The sequence below is a fragment of the Gracilinanus agilis genome, chromosome 1 (assembly GCF_016433145.1).
Source record: "Gracilinanus agilis isolate LMUSP501 chromosome 1, AgileGrace, whole genome shotgun sequence".
Taxonomy (NCBI): Eukaryota; Metazoa; Chordata; class Mammalia; order Didelphimorphia; family Didelphidae; genus Gracilinanus; species Gracilinanus agilis.
Genome location: NC_058130.1, coordinates 107,588,029 through 107,611,943, shown reverse-complemented (window position 1 = coordinate 107,611,943; position 23,915 = coordinate 107,588,029). Strand labels below are relative to the sequence as shown.

Genomic DNA, 23,915 nt, shown 5'->3' with positions numbered 1-23,915 from the left:
TATGTTTATTATATATAACTTCCAATTATATATGTTTATTATATGTAATTTCCATTTATATATAATTTCCAATTTAAAAATATATATAATAAACATGTATATTATATATATATATCTTTAACTACTTTCAAAATCCATCATAATTAGCAACACCCTGCTACCTAAGAACATTTACCGTGTGCCTTCCTTTTTTCTTTAGCCTTGTAACATTTTGATTCTTCAGAAGTCATGGTGTTCCATGTGATTCATAGCTGTCTTTTGTCATCGGGACATTATTAGTATTACAAAGATGGGTTGGTACAGCTGGGAGCATGGAAATCGAGATCTTTGACATTAATGACTAAGTAATGGTCATTATCAGTGAATAATTATTTTCCCCCTTGGAAGTGATCCTCCCTGGTTGGGCCTATGCTTTAAATACCATGTTTCAGATGAGCAACTCATGATGATAAACTTAACAACTAAGAACAATTTGATATGGAAAGCAATATACTTGATATCTGGAGTAGGATGGTACGGTGAAAAGAACATTGAACCTGGATTTGGAAAGATTTGGATCGGCTCCACTGTTTACTAGTTATGTGACCTTGAGCGAGTAAATTCACTTTTCTGGGCTTGTGTATCTATAAAGTGGGACAATCATTCTTGAGTCACCTTTTTCACAGTGTTAGCGTTAAGATCAAATAAGATAATATTTGCCTGAGAGGCTGCTTTGTAGAGTTGATAGAGTGCTAATTCTGGAATCAGGACATCTGGGTTCAAACCCCACTTCTAATCATCTCTAGCTGTGAGGCCATGGACAAATAGGTCCCTTCACTGAGTGAAACCAAAGCCCAGTTTCCTCATCTGTAAAATGGGGAAAATGATACCCTCACTAGGTCACGGTGTTGTGAGGTCAAAATAGAATAAAATATGTAAAAGTTTTTTTGCAAATTTTAAAGTGTATAAATATCAGCTATTATTTTGTGTTGGTATAAATAGTACATAACTGTGAGTTCTTATTATTTTTTTCCTTTGGACAGAACCACCCATAAAAGTAGACACAGGGAGAAGGGGGAGGAAGTCATTCTCTAGTAGTGAATTACATAGCATAGAATTGTTTGTCTATTGCTCAGGGGCTACACTTATCACTGGATTTACTTTAAAATCGTTTCATCCAAGGACTCATTCTGACTCTTAGTTGGACTTTTTTTCTTGAAGGTAAGCCGTAATTTTGAGCTGGTTGGACGAGTGAACTTGGATCAGTTGGAACAAATGAAGGAGAAAATGGAGATGACCAGCAGTGACGAGGAAGAGGACAAGGAAGAGGAAATGAACAGCAAAGGTGAGAACCGAAATCCCTCTCACCTCTTTGCTCCAGCCTCAGTTTGCATAGTTTTAGGAGCCATAGTCAAGTTTCCAGTTTAAACAAAAAAAAGGAGGGGTGAGGAGAGGGCACAGATGTAATGTCTGAAAATCACTCTCAGCCAAAAGAATTGATAAAAAACATGTGTGTCTGCATATCCATATTTGTTGGTTGGTCTCTATGAAATTTATGGAAATACCAGAATAAATATTTTAATTAGATTATTTAGACTCTTAAGTAAATGGTTCTTATAATAAAGCTAAATATTGTAATAAAGCAGAGGCAGGCAGCCTTTTTAGATCAGTTACATTGAAATAAAATAGAGAATGGCTAAGATATCAGACTCAATATGTTTGAATAGCTGTGAGTTTGGATATTTGTGGGGTTATTAGAAGAATTTATATCCCTGAAATCTCCTAGACCCTGAGAGAAAGAGGATGCCCAGTTCGGGACACATCAGTCATCTATTTCTGATTTCTGATTTCTCTACCTATTTACATTAGGTTGGGCTGAGGGCCTGACCTTTTCCCACCTCGTGACAGTAGGTGCTCTTGGTGTAGGATTTCTCAGTTATTACTCTTTTATTCGCCACCAACGATGGGAAGATTAAAGACTAGGTCTTCCTTTTTCCTGGTCTCTCACAAGCCCCTTTCAGAACCAAAGCTCTCTCTCTTTCTTCATAGCATTCTCAGAGCAGTTTCTGGTTTTCAAATCAGAAGCCCAGTGTGGTAATAAAATCCATAACAAAGAGGAATTGATACAAAATGGAGTTTTTTACTTTACTCCTTCCTCACATCACTCCCAAAAGGGTGCTATTTTTTTTTCCTCCTGGATTTCTGGGGAAAAAATTTTTTTGACAGAAGCATAGTTTAAACAAGAGAATTTAAAAATGTTTAACCTTCTTTAGCAGAAGTAGAAATTCCTTCTTCTCGAGGGAGAGGGTCGTGACATCAGAGGTGTGTGTGTGTGTGTTTTTTCCTTAATTCCATTTTACGTGTATTCTTTCCTTCATGGTGAACTCTTCCCATCTGTGAGGCGTGACTAGAGTTCTCTGTCTTATTATGCATGCTTTTGACAGTGGCTACAAAGGGGCCCTTTCACTTCAGGATGTTGTATGCCCTGCTGTTTCTCTTCAGGCAATAAATTATTCCTCATTGGATGTTATGACTTTTTAATCTCCACAACCAAACATCATCTTCATTTTGAGGTTAAAAGTATAGCGGAGGGAGCAGCCCTTTCCAGCCCTCCATGTTCCTCTTTGCCCTTCCCAAAGGGTTAGAAGGCAGGAGGGAAAAACATGGCGGGTGGAGGTAGTGGTGGAGGGCGTTGAGCAGATTTTTATTTCTCTTGTTTCTTCTCTCCTCTCCTCCTCAGTAGCATTATGGCATAAATCCAGCTCAATGTGATTGGAATGAGCTTAATGGTCTCCGATTGCTTCTCTCTGAAGAGTGTGGAGTCCACATTCATGAACCTTAACCACACAGAAAGAAAAAGTCTTCGGGGTGGGGAGGAATGTATTCTTCCCTCAAAGGGTGGAGGATTTACATGAGTAACTTCCAGTAATGTTAATGGGAATTACAAGCGTAAATCTTCCCTTCCCCCACACTGCTCAATGAAAGGAGAATAGCCACTATTGTCCGAGTGTCCTTTGAACAGACCCAGAATCAATTTTCCACTATCTAGGTACATTCTTGCCAAGGAGAAGGGCTCACACAGAAGAGCCTCCCAAACTTCATTTATTTATTTTTTTGCTAGCAGCAAGTCCTCAATGGACAGAATCGTGTTAGGGACAACCAGAGCAGTGGCCCCGGGTATCCCCAGAGCCTGTTGGTGGATGTTAATGAGTGCTTCCTACCCTTCTTCTGTGATTCAACTTAGCTCAGGGTATTGGGGGGAAAAGTAAACCGGTTTCACGTTTCATAAAGGGAGAGGGAAAGTGTGAGCGGAGCCCTCCCCTCCTTTGCAATTTAGACCTTTAATGATGCATACCCGGTTATTAAGAGGCATCGTGCATTTGTCTCCATGTGATATATAGATCCCATCCAGACCCAGGGAGCGAGGGAGCAAGAGAGGGAGCTTGTAGACAAACTACAGCTCCCAGCTGCCGAAGCTTGATCTTAGGGTGGATTTTTTTTTTTAAAGTGAAGAAACCAGGCATGAAGAGATCAAAATTAAACCAAGCAGAATCCCTTCTCCACCCCCACCCCCCAACCCCTTTCATTATGTAGTTTGGGAGGAGTCAGGAAGGCATTCTGTTGATTTCTTGCCCAAATAATCCCTGCTAAGGAATTAATGCTCGGAGCAGATGGTGCTGTCTCATTTCCAATGAAAAGAATCAAGCGAGATAGTCTGTGCAATTATTTTTAATGGCTTGTGTGGTGATCTTCTTAATTTGTGAGAAAATGTTTCATCTTTTGTTGAAACTGGCCCCATTCACATAGCTTTTTTTGTGCTAGAGATGAAGGAAGCCGAGAAACACCTATCCAGTTAATGTGGTTGTGCAAGTTTTATCAGACGGCATTCAGTGCACGAGACGTCTTTCTGTGCCGTCTCGTGTACCCGGGCACCAAGTGCTCAGATAGGTGGGGACGCCGTCTCCGGCGCTGCCTTCCTTCGCCTTTCACGGTGACCAGAAAGCAGAATGAGCCCAGCTGTTTATGAGAGACATAAAGCCTCTGGCCCTGTTTGGGAGGGAGCGAGAAACGGATCCGACGGGGACCTGCCAGCCTCGCGTTACTTTCATGTGTGACAAGGCGTGTTTTGGGTTCTGGATCCATTATTCCTTCCGTCCACCAAAGCCGGCTCCCCTCACAGGTCCTACAGAACCTCTAGAGAGTCCTACAAAGTCCTCGTGATAGAAGCAAAAGCATCACCTCGAGGAGGTGGCCGTGTATTCGAGTCCTATAACAGAGCTTCAGAAAAGCCTTCCTAGAACCTCCCCGCCCAAAACAGGAACCACCTCAGCCAAAGAGACCGAGATGGTCGTTGATCGTCTTTCGGGGAAGACCTCAGGCCCTCCACACGAGGATCATTCTTGAGGCAACCACAGGAAAACATTCTTTCCTAGACAGAAGTTGGATGAAATGTCAGAAAAAGCCTCCCAGGATGGGGCTTTAAAAAATAGATTTATCGATGAGGCTTTCTGGTGATCTGTGACCCTGTTGTTCCTCTCTTGTCTCTTAAAGGACTAACCCCACCCCCTCCTCTCCCTCTCTTTTCTCTTACAGACCTCATGAGGTTTTCTGATGGCAGAGTTTGTTCTGAAAAGCGATTTCCATGCGAATTCTGCGGACGGGCATTTGCACAGGGCGCCGAGTGGGAAAGGCATGTGCTGAGACACGGCATGTAAGTCTCTCCCCAATGGGCTCTCCCAAGAATTCCGTCATCTCACATGAAGGTGGTGGTGGGGGGTGTTTGGGAATGTTTGGGGCATTCCTGTAGACTCCTTTAGAAAAAAAAAAATGAAAGGACTCAGTCTCACGTGCACACATTTTCTTGGTACCATCAATTTAGCACCACCTGAATGCTTTTGTTTTATTTTGCTTTCTGTTGGTTTTCAATAGGGTCATTCTAGCCACTAGCCACAAAAGGTACCCCATTTCTAAATGACAAATTCCCATCGCTTTTATATTTAGAAGTGTAGCGCTTTATCTGGCCAATGTCTGCAGCTTTCACTAGCGTGACATTCTCTAATAGAGCGCTGGACTGGGAGTCAGAAGATTTGGCTTCTGTTCCTGGCTCTGCGACTGACTCTTTCATTGAGTGACCTTGAACAAGTCATTCCTCTCTTTGTGCCTTAAATGTCCTGCCTCTGGGGATAGTGCCAGCTTCCTCCGCCGGCCTCCCAGGTAGGTTGGATCATATCATTAAAGTACTTAGAGATCATCTCGAAAATAAAACCCTCGCTAAGACAAAACAATCTTAATCAGTGTAGGACACAGATTTAATTAACCTAATATTCAGTGATCAGGATCATAGTGAGGGACATCTGGTGCACTGGGTGTTCCTAGAGACTTTTGGTGGATGTTAAGGAGTGTTTAATATCCTTTTTGTATGATTAAACTTAGTTCAGGGAATCCCCATTGACTAATTTTGTTGGAATCTCAAGTTGGGAGGACCCAATACCACCATCATTATTAGATGTTGGTTCTTCTCTTAAGGCTTTTGGTTTAATCCTTGTTTCCCATCACTTGCAATGAGATTATTTACTGTTGTTAATCTTAGTCTCAGTGGATGTGTCTAATCCCAGAAAACTCTGGGTTGTGTTTGTTGGGTGTAAGGATAAGATGACCCTTCCCAGAAAACTCTGGGTTGTGTTTGTTGGGTGTAAGGATAAGATGATCCTTCCCAGAAAACTCTGGATTGCGTTTGGTGGGTGTAAGGATAAGATGATCCTTCCCAGAAAACTCTGGGTTGTGTTTGTTAGGTGTAAGGATAAGATGACCCTTCCCAGAAAACTCTGGATTGCATTTGGTGGGTGTAAGGATAAGATGACCCTTGCCATTGGCATTTACAATCAAGTAATGGAGGCAACATAGTGTAAATACCAAATTGTGTCAGAGGCACACAAGGAAACTGTTAAAAAATCTGAGAATATAGGGCTTAAGCCATTCATGCATAGAAAGAAAATGCCAGCTATGGAGATGACCAGTTGCATGCTCCTGGCATCGCATAAGAGGAAAACCAATGGTGTTTTTGTGATTGAGGGGAAAGAGAAGTGTTGTATTTCTTTCTGATGAGGGAGAAAAGATGTTCTATTCACTCTCTCACATCCCTATTTCTCGTAGGTCTCTGAATGACAACAAGCAAGTGAGCAGAGAGGATGACCATCCAAAGGAGAATTTGGAGGAAGACACGAAGATAACATTAACAGAAGAGAGAGAAGGAGACGAGGAGGTGGAGGTAGACTTTTCCCTGAAGGACGAACCAGTGGCAGTCTGTGTGGTAGCTGCTGACAAATCTCTCCTGGAGAACGCAGAGGCCAAAAACGAATAAGCATTTGGTGTGATTCTTAATCAAACCCTACTTGAACATCGATGAAGGGGTGGGAGGGTGGGGTTGGGGTGGGAAGGGAGGGTGAAGGAGAAGACAGAAACAAAGCTGCTTTTTAGGACTGAACGATCTATTTTCAAAGCACTGGTACCTGTGTGAGTGAGTGTGTATATTAAAGTTATTTAAAATGGTGGAATAAGTGACTCCATTACATCACTGCATCCTTTCTTCCGGACCTCACTATGGAAAGTACATTCATTTCAGAATGTGGAAGCAACTCCCACGTAATACAATGTGATTTGTGGTGGAGTCTTGGACGGTTAATGGAAAGGGGGAGCTTCGTGAGAGTGGAAGAAGACTTCTCGTAGGGGGGACAAGTTTTTGACGCACGACTTTTGGTGCGTTTTTCTAGTTTTAATACAGTAAGCTTTTTCCAGACTTAACTGCAGCCGCTTTGAGGAAGAAAAAAAAACTGCTTTGCTTAAAACAGTCACCTGTTTCCTAGTACCTCAAAATTAACCAAGGGAATTCTCTGCATTTGTCAGTACTACCTGTCATTGTCGTGGTTAAATGTAGAGAGAACTGCTGGGCAAGATGGTGAATGGGGAAAAAAGTTTTAAAGAAAGGAAAACAAATTGTGCTTAAAATCCCAGTGTGGGTTTTATTTCTTAAAATACTGTGATTTTTTAATTATTTTAGTAAAAAACAAAACAAAAAAAGAAACAGACTTTAATTACTAGATAACTGTTTGTGAGTTGTCATCCTTTATTCCAGGTAAGCTGTTCGTTAGTGTTGAACCATAATTTAGGATTTGATAGATCCGCGTGAGCTAATTTTAAGGGGATTGTGCCGTTTTGTTTGCCACATGTTACTTTTCTATTGACCTGCGGTGTTACAAATACAGCACAATTCGGTTTTTCATGTAAAATGTTTTGAATTTTTTTTGTTGTTTTTTTATTGGGGGGGTGGCAAGGGAGATTTAGTTCTTGTGAATAGGAATGTTTTGATTTTCAACATGGAAATAACAAAGAAGTTAACTTTTTTTCTTAATTTAACTAAAGAACCAAACTTAGGGCACAGCTATGCAGCTTGTGGGCCAGACAAGGAGGTCCTCGTCACCGTTCTTCTGTTGCTTGTCAAATTAACATATTATCAGTCTCACACAAATAGTTTCTGTTAAGATTGGCTGGTTTTTCATGTGTGGTCTTCAAACTTTTTGTTCCTTTTTTTTTCTTAAAGTTTGTTTTTGGTGGGCAAGAGGATGTGTTTTGAATCACATCCCTAAGGCTAGAGAGGATGAGAAATATGTCTGTCCTACCAGGAGCCTGGAGAACTGCTTGTTAATGGATCTATAGAAGAGCTGCTATGTTTCCCCCTTGTTAGTGGTCACAGGAGGGGAGCAGCCTTGGCTGAATCTGAGTCTACACATATGGTATGTTCTGATTGTGAACAAAGGGTTTCGTTCCAAAAAAAAAAAGTAGAAAGAACTTTTATTGAAACCTAGTTTTTAGATGTGTGTGCATGGGCGCCGTGTGAGTGCCCGTGTGCACACTGGCGTGTATGAGTGTGCGTGTCTGTATGTGTGTGTGTGTGTGTGTGTGTGTGTTTTTGTTTTCCTGTTTGTTTTTGTTTTTTTACTGGGAGGGTCTGGGGGAGGGAGGGAGGGCAGAAAGGGGAGGGGATTTGCTGAGAAGACAGTGGTCCCACACAGCTTCAAATAAAATCCATGGAAAGATGTTGCATTTGTGGAATAGGTGCTTACTTGAAAAGCATGGTTTTTATTTTGATTTTTTTCCCTTTTCCTTTATTGCTGTTATAAGGTTTTTATTTGCAGGGTGTTTATTTTATTTTGGGGGAGGGTGAAGGGAGGGAGAGCATCTTGTGGAAACCAGAAAGGGGGCGGGTGTGAACTATCTAGACAAATACTCATTTTGTGTCCATATTTGTTTTAAATTGGCCTCATTTCAAATGTATTTAAACAGTTCCATACCTGGATTGGGTGTTTGTAATGGTTACCAAAAAACAAAAACAAAAAAAAAGAAGAAGAAGAAAAAAGAAAAAAAAAAGAAAATGATTGTGACATGCTTTTATCACTACTTTATTTTTCAAATAACATGTAAATATTGTAATCCATTGGATTTTGTTTTGCTAACCTGTTAATAAAAAATATGGGACCATTATCCTTTTAACAAGGCTAGAATGTCATTTCTTTCTTTATTCAAAATGTATACCTGTTATATTGTGGCCACACATTTTGGATGCATTATTACAATTCTGTTGACTGTAATGACCTAGAATTGACACCATTTTTTCATTGTTTAATTTATACAGAGGACATTTTTTTCCAGAGCTTGAGAGAAGGAAATAAATAGCAAAATGATGACCCCTTGGTTCCAGCCAGTCAGTATTTCCTGACACTTAATTAGTGATAGGGAGATCCTGAGTCCCTGAAGCAAAGGGTTAAAAAAAAAATTAAAAGCAAGTAGGTTATTCAAGTTGTTGGCAACGTACATTTTGTAATGAAAAGTGAAAAATTAATAAAGAATTTTTTTCAAGTGTGTCTATGTGCATCTATTGTAACTCATTTAATAAACAGCAAAAGATACCAAAATTCAAAGTAAAATGAACACAATACTGCCTTTGAAAGCACAGAGATAATGCAATTCTACAGGAATTGGCCTACTCTCTGCAGTGAACTGTGACTGGTGCAGGGGGGATTCAGAGTTCAAATGACCTCTCACTTCAAGGGGCTTATCATCTAACTGGTGAAATCACAGGGGATATTCTGATATGTACCAGAGAGTTGGATTTGACTTCATGTGAAATGTCAAAATAAAATTAGGATGAAATGCAAGCTGTGATTTGATTTTTCAATGTAAACAATGTTCCTGCTACGGAAATCAGTCAACAAATAACATGAAGGAGTTTATGGAGACACTTCTCAGTCAAAGTTCTTCCAAGTGCTCTGGGAAGTTTCGATGGAGAAGACAGAGAACCAGGGATAAAAGTTTTATCTAAGAAACATTTTGTGGGGTAGGGGGCAGAAAAGCTTCCCCCCCCCAACCTAAGGATATACCAAGTCACAAGCCTCAAGACATAATCACTTTGCAGCATAGCCTTATCCACCTATGGAAAAATTGGCCCACAAAATTATATCAAAGGGAGAGGAATTAGCCATGTAGGCTTTTGTTTTTGTGGTTTTATTTTTAATCATTCTGATCAAAATCAGCAAAGGAAATCCACACTGGCCTGGAGCCTAAAAGAAATTTCAAGTAAAATTAAAAAATAATTCATAGCATTGATTTTACACTTTGGGCTTTTCCCAGAAAAAAAAAAGGTACAAAGTGCACTGCCAGGTCCAAGACTTGGATGGGAGTCAACTAATGCTTAGACTTGAAGTCAGGAAGACTTCAGTTCAAGTGCTGTCTTAGAGACACACTAGCCTCATGACCCTAGGGAAGGCAATAAACCTCACGCAGTCTTAGCTTCCTCATCTATAAAATGAGAATAACATTAGCATCTATTTCACTGGATTGTTGTAAAAACCAAATGATGTGTCTATATGCCTATATGTGTGGGAAGTACCTTTTAAAACAAGTGCAATATAAATTTTAGTTATTATTTGAGGCTTGGCTTTGACTTAATTTCCCATTTATTAAATAAAGGTCGGGATGAGAGGGTAATGATATAGAATAGACACAAATAACCGTTAATACCATGGATGCACTGTTAAGGTACACTGGATAATTTCACCAAGCCAAATGGTTAATTCTGCTCCCTCTTGTCCTGGCTTCCCATCAACTCTCAGACTTCAGATTTTCTGGTATATGGGACTTTTAAGGTAGACGGTGTCTCAAGGAGAACAACCAGAGTTACGGAAGATCTTGAGTCCATGCCATATGAGGATTGGTTGACGGAACTGGGCATGTTTAGCCTGAAGGTGAGAAGATGCAGTAGGGACGTGATAGCTGTCTTTAAATACGTGGAAAACTGTCAAGTGGAAGGAATAGAATTTTTTAGTTTGACCCCCAGAAAACAGAATGAAATCAGGAAAAATGTCCTCCTATCTCTCTTCCAAAGTAGAATGAACCGTCAGCCTCAGACTGGTGGATTCCCCATCCCTGGAGGTCTTCAAGAAGAGTCCCAATGACCATTTGTCAAGCGTGTGGCAGTGGGAGTTCTTTTTTGGGTTTGAGTTACCCTGCCAAGGACCCTTCCAACTCTGAAATTCTGATTCTAGTGAACTTCATTTTAGGCAAATGTATTCTCAACAATCTGTGTTCATTTCTATTTTCCCCTTGTGTTTTATGCAGCGGAAATGGAAATGTATTGGTAACTGATGGCACAGATGGAGATTTTCCCTCAGCAACTCCAGAAGAGTTGAAAGGAGCCTTGCTATTTGGAGAACTCAAGGCTGGGCGTTTCTGTACAGAGCTATATGTCTTACAGCACCAACACCGCCATGGCAGAGGCTGATTTTACATATCCATTTCAACTTCCTGTTTTGGGGGCCTTGAACTAGATCTTTATGATGACAACTCTGGATACATATGGCCTTCAATTGGAAATGAATTTTTCTTCAAAGGCATTAGAGCCTTCTAGCTGATTCAGCCATTCTTGAAACTTAGGAAAACAATATAAAACAAGAGTTCCCTAAAGGACTCCTTGAAATCAGAGATCATGAGAGTTGAAAGAAATCCTGACCAATCTGACTTTCTCATTTTACAAAGAAGGAAATTAAGACTAGGAGGCTAAGTGATTTCTCCAAGGTCACACAGTCAAGTGGCAAGGTCAACTTGAACCTAAGTCTTTGGATTTCAGAATTCAATCATTTTTCCACTACATCTCTTCAGGCACACATTTTTGCAATTCTTCAGAGAGGCTCTTCAGTTAAATTATGTCATCGTTCCCAATAGTTTATAGAATCATAAAATGGCAGCCCTAGCAAGGAATTCTGATAGTCTAGTGTGCCCCTCTTATTTTGATAGATGCAATAATAGCTGGCATTCAAATAGTGCTTTAAGATTTGCAAGCCATTTTACATAGATTTCTTTGGTCCTCATAAGAAAGGAAAGGAAGATGGACTTGCTAAGGGCCCACTATGTGCCACATACTGTACTAAGCTTATTATAATTATCTTATTATATTATGTTACATTACATTATGTTATATTATATTATATTATTGCTCACAACAAACCTGCAGGGCAGGTGCTTTAATTATCCCCACTTTACAATTGAGGAAACTGAGGCAGACTGAGGTTAAATGAGTTGCCCAGGGTCACACAGCTAGTCAGCATCTGAAGTCAGATTTTCACACAGGTCTTGCTGACTCCAGGCTCTGTTTATCCATTCACCATCTGTCTTCCTCTAGATAAAGAAAATGAACAGTAGAAAAGGGGAACATTCTGTCTGAATTTTTTTCCTTACCTCTCCCCCATTTAACTCCTACTCTATTTTTCTTTCATGCCTAGCATTGTTCCTATAAACCACTAGACTGTAAGCTCCATGAGAGCAAGAATGCTCTTATTTTTTATATCCCCAGTGCCTCCCAGAATACTCTGCACTCCTAAGGTTTGATTTGGTTTTTTTTAATGAATATACATTGAATCATCTGTATCACCTGGTATTTATAAAATATTTGCACAAAGGCAGTAACTCTTAAATCCCTATTTTCCTGTCTTCCTACTAACAAGCAAAAAGGGAAGTGTTTCGTGTCGGAGGAGGCTTTGCTTTGAATCATCCTGATTTGTTTCTTTAAATGATAACATTTAACATCTGAGCAAACGTAGGCTCCTTTTCTCGTTGCTGAATTCACTTCTAGTGAACAGCCTGGCTAGTGGAATCACGGGAACAGCCAGCCACCCTCAGTTCAGCCATTACTGCTTCTGCAGACTGTAACTTCAAGTGTGGTGGGAACCACAAGGAGAGAGAAGCTGCTGTAATAGAAAACTAATGAGGGGGAAGAGGTAAATCAACTCCAAGTGGGGTGTATTTAGTATTGCATCTTTTCCATCTCATTTCACCTTAAGTGACACATGCAGATGTAATTTCAAGCTTCCATCTTTCTTGAGTCAAGTTGGGGAAATTTACTGACTTTTCTTATGTTCCAATTCCACCTTCAACTAATGTGAGGGGCCGGTTGCCCTAGTCCCTTTTACCCAACAATTCTAATTCAATCAGCTGCTGTTCCTCATCATAGAATAAAGAGATTTGGAGCTGGAGGGGGCCTTAATTATCATAGGGTCATAGATTTAAAGCTAGAAGGGAAATTATCCAACTCTGTTTTACAAATGAGGAAAATGAGGAACAGAGAGATTAAATGGCTTGTCTGGGGTCACAGAGAGGAAATGTCAGAGTTTGATTTTACCTCAATTCCTTTGGCTCTCGATAGAATGAATACTCCATTGAACTGCTGAGCTTTTCACCTGGTCCACCCACCTCATTGTGTAGATGAGTAAATTGAGGTTCAGGTCATGGAACTGACTTGCACAAAGCCATACTCAGGTAGTTAGTGATAGCCAGGATTTAAATCTAGGAATGATGACCTGAAATCCAGGGAATTTTTTTTTTCTCTCGTGGTAACTTTGGGCTCATTTTAATACAAAAATGTATAGACATGATCAGATTGGTTTCCTTCCTTATTAAATAGGGCCACCCAATAATGGATTCTTTTCATAATTAGGAAGAAATTGTTCCTACTTATTATTTTACAAAGGGAGTTTTTAAGAGCAAAGTGGGGAAAAGAGCAATAATCAGAAGAAATAGAGAGGATGTAAATTATACTGAGAGATTTAAGGTGGACGTCTATGAATACTGCTTGCTTTTAGGGTTAAGAGAACAGTAGGGTTATGGGTTATCAAGAGAGGTGGTGGAATTTGTTTATCTGGAGACCAGTGGGAGCCAGATAAGCAGGTCAGATTAGGTAGGTGCACATCCTGCCCAAGTGACCTCTTAAGTTTTTCCTAGCTCTATCAGTGGCCAAATGCTAGCACTGTTGGAATTCTTTCCTGGGGGGGAGGCTCACTTTTAAGTCATCAGGGTACCCTCTGCTTCAAAGCTGCTTTCCTTTTGTTGTTCAATCATTTTTCTTTTGTTTCTGACTCTTCATGACCCCTTTTGGGGTTTTCTTGGCAAAGATACTGGAGCGGTTTACCATTTCCTACTCCAATTCACTTTACTAATGAGAAAACTGAAGCAAAGAGGGTTAAGTGACTTGTCTAGGATCATACAGCTAGTATCTGAGACCAGATTTGTAATCAGGTCTTCCTAATTCTAAGCCCAGTGCTCAATGCACTATACCACCTAGCTGCTTCCATTTACAAATGATCAATCCACAAAAATTTATTGAGCACCTACTAGATTTGTTCCTAACTCCTCTAAATATCTTCACAGTCTCAGACATCTGGAAGCCACTACTATGTTTCAGGAGAAACAAGGAGAAAGGGAAAGTAAGTAAGTGCATCTTTTAAAAAGCTACCTTGAAACAAGATGCTGGAGAAAAATGTTTGCAGCAAGTTTCTCAAAGATCTCATCTCTCAAATGTACAGAGAAATGAGTCAAATTTATTAGAATAAAAGTCATTCCCTAATTGATAAATGGTCAAAGGATATGAAAAGGCAATTGTCAGAAGAAGGAATCAAAGTTACCTATAGTCATGTGAAAAAATGCCCTAAATCACTATTGATTGGAGAAATGCCTTTAAAACAACTCTGAGGTACTATCTCACATCTGTCAGATTGGCTAGTATATATATAACAGAAAAGGGAAATGACAAATGTTAGAGGAGATATGAGAAAATTGAGACATTAATGCATTGTTGGTGGAGTTGTGAACTGATCAAGCCCATTCAGAAGAGCAGCTTGGAACTATGTTTACCCTGTGACAAAGTAATGCTACTACCATGTCTGTATCCCAAAGAGATCAAAGAAAAAAGAAAACGAGCTATGTAAACAAAAATATTTAAATAGTTGTTGTTTTTTGTGGTGGCAAAGAATTGAAAATTATGGGGCTGTCCATCAACTGGGGAATGGCTGAAAAAGTTGTGGTATATGATTGTGATGGAATACCATTCTGCTATAAGAAACAAAGAGCAAGATGGTTTCAGAAAAACCTGGGAAGACATATAAACTGATGCAAAATGTTATGAACCAGAGGAACATAGTACACAGTCATAGCAATATTGTAACAATGATCAACTGTGAATGATTTGGCTATTCTGCAATACAGTGATCCAAAACAATTCTGAAGGATTTGTGATGAAAACTCTATCCTGCTCCAAAGAAAGAATTGATGGAATCTGAATGCAAATCAGAGCATTCTTTTTAAACTTTCATTTTCTTTTTGATCTGTGTTTTCTTTTGCAACATGGATAATATGGAAATATGTTTTACATGATTTGACATGTGTAATCTATACCAAATTACTTGCAGGTAGAGAAAAGAGGGAAGGAAAGAATTTGGAACTCAAAATTTAAAAAAAATGTTTAAAAAAATATTGCATGGAATTGAGAGGGAAATAAACATTTTAAAGCCCCCCTGCACCAATCTATTGGTATTTCAAGTTTTCTGCATTATAGTTCCTGCCTATCTTAAAAATCTTAGTTCATCTTTCCTCCCTTCATGTATTCTTTCTAGTCCAGTTGTCCACATGGCATATTTTCACCCTTCTTCATGCCTTTACCTTATCTAAAATGCATTTCCTCTTCTCTTCCACCTCATAAGATTCATAGCTTTCTTCAAGGCTCAGCTCACGTGTTTCTTCCTTTCTTCTTTTTTTTTTAACCCTTGTACTTCGGTGTATTGTCTCATAGGTGGAAGAGTGGTAAGGGTGGGCAATGGGGGTCAAGTAACTTGCCCAGGGTCACACAGCTGGGAAGTGGCTGAGGCCGGGTTTGAACCTAGGACCTCCTGTCTCTAGGCCTGACTCTCACTCCACTGAGCTACCCAGCTGCCCCCTTTCTTCCTTTCTAAGGCTGATCCTCCTTCCCAAATCCCAATTATTATCAGTCTTTTCCCCTTGAAATAAATCTGTATGTACTTCAAGTATCCTTTTAATTTATTTACTTACATTCCTGTTATGTTGTTCCAAAAGAATATAAGTTCCTCAAGAGTAAGGAATTTGTTTTTATCTTCAAATTCCTAGTATCTAATAGTACCTTTCTCAAAGTAGGTTTAAATAAATGCTTATTGAGTTGGGGATATCTTAAAGACTGTATTAAGGCCATCCCCTATACTCTTTGGTATTCTAATTACATAAAAGAATTATTATGACATTCCAAATATGCAACTTGTACTCAGTAAATAATTAACTTATGTGTAGAACCCATGGTTTCATGGTGGCCTTTGTTATATAGACACTGAACCAAAATCCCTTGAGTTTTAATGGAGAATTATCTAATCATTCAAGGGTCAATTCTGATCCATTATAGGGTATTGCTGCACTCTCGAATCAACAATGAAGATTTTATCTTTAACAAATCAGTCAAGAAGAATTATTAGACTCTTTCTACATTCAGAGTGCTGGGAGGAGACAGAAAGTTTAGAGCAGATTCAGCCCTTTCTCTCATGTCAGTCTATAGTGTAATGGAGAGAGATGGGTTTTGTCAGCCTGATGGTCCTACTATAAGATGTTTCTCAAGGTGTTACAGAAAAGATCCTAGGATCTTTATTTAAAATGGAAAGATCACTGAATTTGGAAATAGAGAGACTTGGCTCCTTTTTTTGCCTTTCATTGACTGACTTCACTGTTTCAGACCTCAGTTTCTTTATCTTAAAAAATGAGGGGTTTGCACTACTTGCTACCTAAGATCCTTTCCTGTCCTAACTCATTGATACTTTGAGCCTATGGGACCTCTGGCCACCCCCACAATTTCAGTGAGCTTTTTTTCTCTCCTTTCATTACTCTTGCCAGATAAGTGTTGCAGAAAGGATACTGGATATGGAATTAGAAGTCTTGCATCCAAATCCAGCTTTGTCATTTATTACCTCTGTTTATGTTGGCCAAGTTACTTCACCTTTCAGAATCGGTTTCCTTATCTTTAATATGGGGAGAAGGGAGTGTATAGAAGGCATGGTTCCTTCTAGTTCTGCATCCTATAAAAGCCAATCAGTAAATTGGGTCTGAATATGAAGCTATGGCTAGATGAAGCCATATTACACAGGCCAGTGTCTTTTGGCCTTCCTATCTGTTAAGGACTGTCATGAATGAATTATTATCAAGATCAATTGAGAAGACCATCCGAATGATTGGACCAATTGTGTCAATTCACTCGTTTTAGCTGAAAAGATCCAGCATATTAGGCTAAAACAATAGCATAATCTATTTCATCCCACCTTGGTTAGTAAACAAGTGGTTGTGTAGTTAGAATGTTTTACCCCAGGACATATTCCCCAGAATTCCTTTATATTACCCAGCATCCTTTTCCTTTTGTCCACGTAGCATCTTTGCGTGTTTTTATATATTGGTGTGTAACCACGCCTGCTCTCTCTCTTTTTCCCTGTGTGTGGCTGGTTTGGATCTCTTTTTGCTCTAGTTTTTTATGTTCCTCTTGCTTCAAGTTATTATTAATAAATATATTAAATATAAAAAATATTAAATATGGCAAATAAATATATAATTAAATATAGTATTGAATATAAATATAAGTTAAATATATATTGGAGTATTTGGATATTAATTTTTCCTTTTACAGGATGAAGGAAGAGAAGGAAGACTAGAGGCTAGAGGCTAGCGGATACTTTTTCCATTCTATATTTGCTATTTTCATAAATGGATCACAGAATGTTAGAGCTAGAAGATACTTTCGGGAGGATCTGTTTCATTATCTTTTTTTTTTTTTTTGCAGACAAGAGAACTGTAACCCAAAGGGAAATGACTTTCCCTAAGTTATTCAAGTATCAAGTATTAGAGCTAGGATTTGAACCCAAGTCATCCAACTCTATTTACTGCTACGCCATCGTTTGTCTCAGGAGATGGGAATAAAATTGCTATTTCCTTCTGGCAAAGACTGTCTCAGGGGTGTATTAGTAAATATATAACAACCAGTTCTCCAAAAAAGAAAAAAATATATGTATTTATGTATATGTATAATATATAGTCTGCATTATTAACATTTTCTCCATCACTTTCTTAATCTAGACAAACAACATAGCAATAAGTGAAATCCTGATTTGTACCATTTGCTGATGTCTAAGGTGTGAAATGTTCACCTGGAAAATTTAAAAACTGTCTTTTGACTGGGTTTGAAAAGGCTCCACCACACCCCCTGATTCTGCACCCACCGTCTGATCCCATGTTGGAGAATCTGAGAAAACAAAGAGTTAAGATGAGGTGGGAAGAAGAAAAAGACTGCCTGGCCTGATCCGTGTCCCCCTCCCAGGAATCTTCTCAGGCCAGCATAAATCATGACTCGAGGCTTTGGAGGAAAGGACAAAGAAGAGGAAGGAGGCAAAGAATGGGGAGGGGTGTTCCGTACCACTTGCACCTGCTCCAAAGTGGAAGAACACAACTACAGAAGCTAAAACAAGAACCAGAGTTCTGCTCTCTCTTACTTCACCCCCCCTCAAGCCCTGAGACACATTGCTGTCAGATGAAGCCAACCTCTTTATATTCAAATGTATTCATGTTGATACTAAGTGTTAGCTCTCATCAGATCTGGCATCAATGCTATATTTTTCTCTCTGGGTTTGATATTGCTTTTAAAATAACTAAGTAAAAATATGCAGTTTGGTAAGATGAAAAATGTCCTTTGCATGAAGCTCTGGGTTTTCTTTGAGGATGTATCAGAGTAGCTGAAGACAGAACGAGACCTTTAAAGGTTATCCCGGCCATCCCTCTGCTTTTAGGCAGGACCACATTTAAACCATTGTAGACAGATGAGAGCAGAGTCTATATTTAAAGTCCTCTAAAGAGGAATCTGCCATCTTCCCCAGTCACCCATTGCAGGGTGTAAGAATAAATTTGCAATGCTAGGTATATAAAAGCGTTATTGGACGAAGGTAGCGTATCATCTGTCTTCCTCGTCTACCTGTTATAACAAAGGGGTCAAAATATTTATAAGGACATTTTTTACTTTCTTCAAAGAACACTGTTGGATCTGGTGGGTGTATTGACCAAAATAGATATATTAACATACTAAATGGGTCCAGCCATTCTACCAAGAAATTTGGAGCTCTGCCCACAAAGTCACTAAACTGCTCATGCCCTTAGACCCGGCAAGACCATCACTAGACCGATCCCATAAAGAGATCAAAGAAAGGCGAAAAGGGTCCATGTACAGAAAAATATTTTAGTAGCTCTTTTTGTAGTATCCCAAAGCTATAAACTAAGAGAGTACCCTAAGGGGGCACCTGACTCTAAGCAAATATATACATATATATTGGGGTGCATATATATGAATGCAATAGAATATTATTGTGCCATAAGAAATGACAAAATAGACAATTTCAGAGGAAAATAAAACGACTTCTATGAGTGGATATATAGTGAGTAGAACTAGGAGAATAATTTATAAAATGAGAACATTATAAAGAAAAATAGCTTTCAAAGTGTGTAGAATTCTGATCAATGGAATGATAAATCATAATGCAAGAAGACAGAGGATGAAGCACACGACCACCATTTTCAGGGAAATAAACTAAAAATACAGAATGAAATATACATTGTTAGACTTGTGTGGCCAAGCTTGTTATTTTTGCTGTTCAGTCATGTCTGACTCTTCTGGACCCTAGGGACCATGGCTATCTATGGGGTTTTCTTGGCAAGGATACTGGAGTGGTTTGCCATCTCCTCTCCAATGGATTCTTTTGTCAGGCAGAGGTTAAGTGACTTGCCCAGGGTCACATAGTTAGGAAGTAGCTGAAGTCAGAATGGAATTCTTCCTGAGTCCAAGTCCAGCACTCTGACTACTGAGCCACTCAGTTGCCTCCTAGGCATTTAAACATTAAGTTACATGCCCAAGGTCACAAGGCTAGTAAGTATCTGAGGCTGGATTTGAACTCAGGTCTTCCTAACTCCAGGCTCAGTGTGCTCTTAACCACTGAGCCACAACTGTCTCCTATGCCTAAGAAAGAACAATGCACATTTGTAATGAGTCTCATTTTTATTTATTTGAATTGTTTAGTCACGAATGAAGGGAATTCCTTACCCTCAAGAACCTTATATTGCATCAGAGGAAAATAGATAATCGAATTATATATACATATATAAGCATATATGCATAGAAACGTTCACATTTTATATATCTTGTATATAGGATAGACATTTTATATATATATATATATATATATATATATATATATCCAATTCTTAGATGGAGCTGTGATCCCACCAACAAGGTTGACCTCATTTCATTCATGGCTATACAAAGACATGGAGGTAGGAGATGGATTATTATATACAAGGAGCCGCAAGTAGATCAACTTAGCTAAAATATAGAATGTAGAAGCAGGAGTAATGTGGAATCGCTTTTTGAAAAGTCTTTCTGCCGGAAGTTTGGGATGCCCTGTAAAGCCTCTGCTAACCTTAAGAGCTTATAAATTGGGGATTTGTAGAGAGGGAACAAGGAAATCAATGTCTAAAAATGAACGGGAGCAAACTTTTCATTTTCACTTCTATAGGAGGTTTACTCTGAGATAGGACCCAATAGTATCTGACTTTTATATACTGATCTAAAGAAAGTATCTCAGTCCCTAATCACAATTCCATGAACTAGGTAAAAGAGGTATTATCCCATTTTACAGATGAGAGAAGTGAGAAATAAAGTCTGATGTGCACTCATGGCTAGTGAGTGGCAGGGCCACATGGAACTCTCTCTACTACCTCAGCTGCAATGGTAAGTGTTTAGTCACCATCATATAGAAGATGAAAGCCTGGAGAAAATCAATGGCACACATCATGCCTGGCAAAGAGGACTAAGTCTTCCTGAGTTCAGGGTTTTCCTTCCCACTCTCTTTTTGATATTCAAATGGGAGGCTTGAGTTGGTTGGTTGGTTTGCTTTATCCTAAAAGGAACATATTTCCATTTCTTATTGTGGGTGTTTTGTTTTCATCTTGACATTTTATTAATTTTGCAGAAACAAAACCCACTTTCAAGCTTACCTGACAAAAAATGATTATAATGAAAATCCAGTTCATTATAGTCTGACTGAAGTTGGGGGTGAAGAATACATATTGCCCAGCTGATTGGGTTGGAGTTTAGTGGAAGAAGAGGAGGGAAGAAGGAAGAGAGGGAGAGAGAGAGGAAGGGGGGTGAGAGGAGGAGAGAGAGAAGTGGGGAAGGAGAGGAACATAGAAGGAGAGGGAGATGGAGGGAGGAAGGAAGGGAGGAAGAAAGAGAGGGAGAGGACAGAGAGGGGTAAAGAGAGAAAGAGAAAAAGGTGGGAGAAAGGATTGAGGAGAAGGGGAAGGAGGGAGGAAGGTAGGATAGAGGTCGGATTAAGAATGCATATTACTTAGAGCAGGGATGGGCAAACTTTTTAAAGAGGGGCCAAAGGAAAGAAAATGCTCATCTGTCCGTCTGTTTCTAAGGCAACTCTTTCGAAGTTTCATTGTATTGTATCTTCCTCATTGTATTTGTCAGAATAGGAATGATGTCAAGCAAGATAGAACATTTCAGGCGGCCCCATCTGGCCGGGCGGTAGTTTGCCCATCACTGACTTAGAGGATAAGAGGAAGGGGAGAAAGAGAGGAAGAAAGAGAGAAAAGGGAGCAGCTAGATGGCTCAGTGGATAGAGCATCAGGCCTAGGGACATGGGGTCTAGGGTTCAGATCTTGCCTCAAACACTTCCTAGCTATGTGACCCTGGACAAATCACTTAACCCCTATTGCCTAGCTCTTGCCACTCTTCTGCCTTGGAACCAATACTCAGTATTGATTCTAACATGGAAGGTAAAGGTTTAAAGAGAGAGAGACAGAGAGAAAGAGAAAGACAGAAAGACAGAGAGACAGAGACAGAGAGACATAAAGAGAAAGAGACAGAGAGAGACAGTGAGAGACAGTGAGAGACAGAGAGACAGAGAAAGAGAAACAGAGAATGAGAGACAGAGACACAGAGAGAAAGAGGGAGGTGAGGGGGAGAGGCCAAAGAGAAGAGAAACAGAGGGAAAAAGTAAGGAATTGGAGGAAAACAGACAGACAGAGACAGAGAGGGAACGGGACAGAGAGACTGGGGGGTGGAGGGGTGGGAAGAAAGAAGAGGGAGATTGTCAGCTACTGCACTCTGAAGGGATATTTCCTCCCTCCAGTCTCCCTAATGACCTGGCTATTTGAATTACTGGTAGAAGGCAAAGATGCCTTGTCTACACTCACAAATTCTCTTTTGAGTTTACTTTCATTAATGAAACAGCTTAGTTTGGTTTAGCCAGCTGCATGCATGACTTCCAGAAACCACATCATAATGTGAGCGGAATGTTGCCTATGAGCAAGAGTGCGGCAGCTTAACCACATTGTTTAAAGAGAGAAGCTCCTCAAGAGCCGGCCTATGAAATTAATTTAAGATGTGTGAAAACACTAGATTGAAATGCTGACCTTTCCCTGCCACTACGCCAGACGGCACTGGGGGGCTGTTCTAAATACTGCAGCCGGTTACAAGACGGGGCCCATCAGGGGCTCTCCCAGAGCCTCCACTCCTCGTGTCTGACGGCCTCCATCCTTGGTCCGCTGCGGCTGTCCCTAGGGCTGGGGAGCCTCAGGAGCTGGGGGGAGCCCTTTTGCCTGGGAGGGCGCTGGGAACAGAAGGAAGAGTGGCAAAGCCGCGGGCGGGCGGAGGACGGGGGCGTGTGAGGACTTGTCCAAAGTGCGGGAGGTTGAATCAGTGCCAGTTGCCTCTGGGTATCCAGAGGCGGCTCTGGAGAGAATTCCCAGATGACACGCTTTCTAATGAACATCTGGATGCGGAAGCTTTAGAAACCTGATTTGTTTTTCCTGTACAGTAGGATGCACAATTCTAAAGGGTCGGGTTTCCTGATGGTACACCTGAAGTGGGAAATTATGAAGGGAGGGCAAGGCCGAAGGGCAGCGGGGAAGGGGTCAGTGGCGGGAGGGAGAGCTGCCTGACATGCAAGAGTCAGGTCCCCAGAGGGTGGTTCTCCTTTCATCCGGGCCCTTGTGCGTGTAATACTACGCGTCTTCCTGCACCTATCGCTGGGAAGCTCCCCTTGTAAGATCTTGCACATAGTAGGCATTCAATAAACATTTGTTGAATTAATGAGCAGATCTGCTCCTTAGTGGCAATATAATTTCATGGAGCCAACATTTATATTACCAAAGCTGTAGGTGTAAATTAGTCTGGATGAGCCACCAGTTAAAAATACACCCCAGGGAGGAACCTTCTTGCTATGCAATTCCTTGGATTCTGCCTTGAAATAAAAGTAATTCATCCCAACTGATTGAATTGCATTCAAGCATTAATCTTATAGTTCAGGACTTCTCACATAAGACTATTTAGCCCATGAGGACAGCTAGGTGGTTCGGTGGATTGAGAGCCAAGCTTAGAAACCAGAGATCCTGGGTTCAAATTTGACCACAGCACTCCTAGCTGTGTGACCCTAGTCAGGTCACTTAATCAAGTCATTGGCTTGGAACCAATACACAGTATTGATTCTAAGATAGAAGGTAAGGGTTTAAAAAAAAAAGATAACTTAACCCACCAACTCCTGCTTAACAGAACAAGGGGGAAAAAAAAAACCTTAATTTAGATAGAAAAAAAAGGGTTGTTGGGGCAGCTGGGTAGCTCATGGATTGAGAGCCAGGCCTAGAGACTGGAGGTCCTAGGTTCAAATCAGGCCTCAGACACTTCCCAGCTGTGTGACCCTGGGCTAGTCACTTGACCCCCATTGCCCACCCTTACCACTCTTCCACTTAGGAACCAATATACAGAAGTTAAGGGTTTAAAAAAAAAAGAAAAGAAAGAAAGGGTTGTTGCCTTTGTTGGAAAGTCAATGATACCTGGTGTGAATTAGGAAAGGGCTAGAGACTAAACTTGGGATTTCATTGGCATAAGGAACTCCTAGGGATTGGAACATCCCTCTGCCTATACAGATCAGCACATTCTCTGAAATGTAGAATCTTAGAGAGTCATCTGAAGCAATGAGAAGTTAAGTGAATGCCCCAAGGTCACACCAAGGCAGGCCAGTCTTGAACTCTTGGATTCCTGGCCCTGGTTTTGAGGCTGACTCTCCACTCTACATGGAGTCTCATTTATTGTGAACCTTAAAGCAATTATTTCAAAACAAAGACAAAAGTATAATCAGTCATAGTTTAAAGAGCATCACCATCCAGAAGAGTAAGCAAAATCAAACTGAAGCAGCGCTCATTCCTTAGAATGGGGTGGGGGTGGGGGGGAAGATGACCACCTGCTATAGAAAAGACAGGGATCTCTGGATTCCAGGATGAAGCCATTTCTGAGGAAGAGCTCATGCCTACCAACTGTCCAGTTGCTTTTTATTTTAGTTCCTTATACTTGCAGAGTAGATTCTAAGTTCTATTATTCCTCTGCTTCTGAAAGTGCTTTCAACACTCTAAATTCAGCATCCTAGGGAAAAGTCCCATTTGCCCTACCTTAGTCGAAGCTCTGCTAC

At 40.2% G+C, this 23,915-nt stretch overlaps 1 protein-coding gene across 2 annotated transcripts in view; it reads left to right on the top strand.

Annotated features, from left to right (window-relative positions):
* ZNF462 (zinc finger protein 462) overlaps positions 1–6,440 on the top strand; it is an 87,796-nt gene extending 81,356 nt beyond the window's left edge. For both annotated transcript variants that reach the window (XM_044685224.1, XM_044685159.1), the window contains exons 11-13: positions 1,201–1,334; positions 4,571–4,690; positions 6,133–6,440. In XM_044685224.1, the coding sequence (XP_044541159.1) occupies positions 1,201–1,334; positions 4,571–4,690; positions 6,133–6,340 (462 nt within the window). In that variant the 3' untranslated portion in view covers positions 6,341–6,440. The remainder of the gene's footprint in view (positions 1–1,200; positions 1,335–4,570; positions 4,691–6,132) is intronic.
* Positions 6,441–23,915: the final 17,475 nt, after the last annotated feature.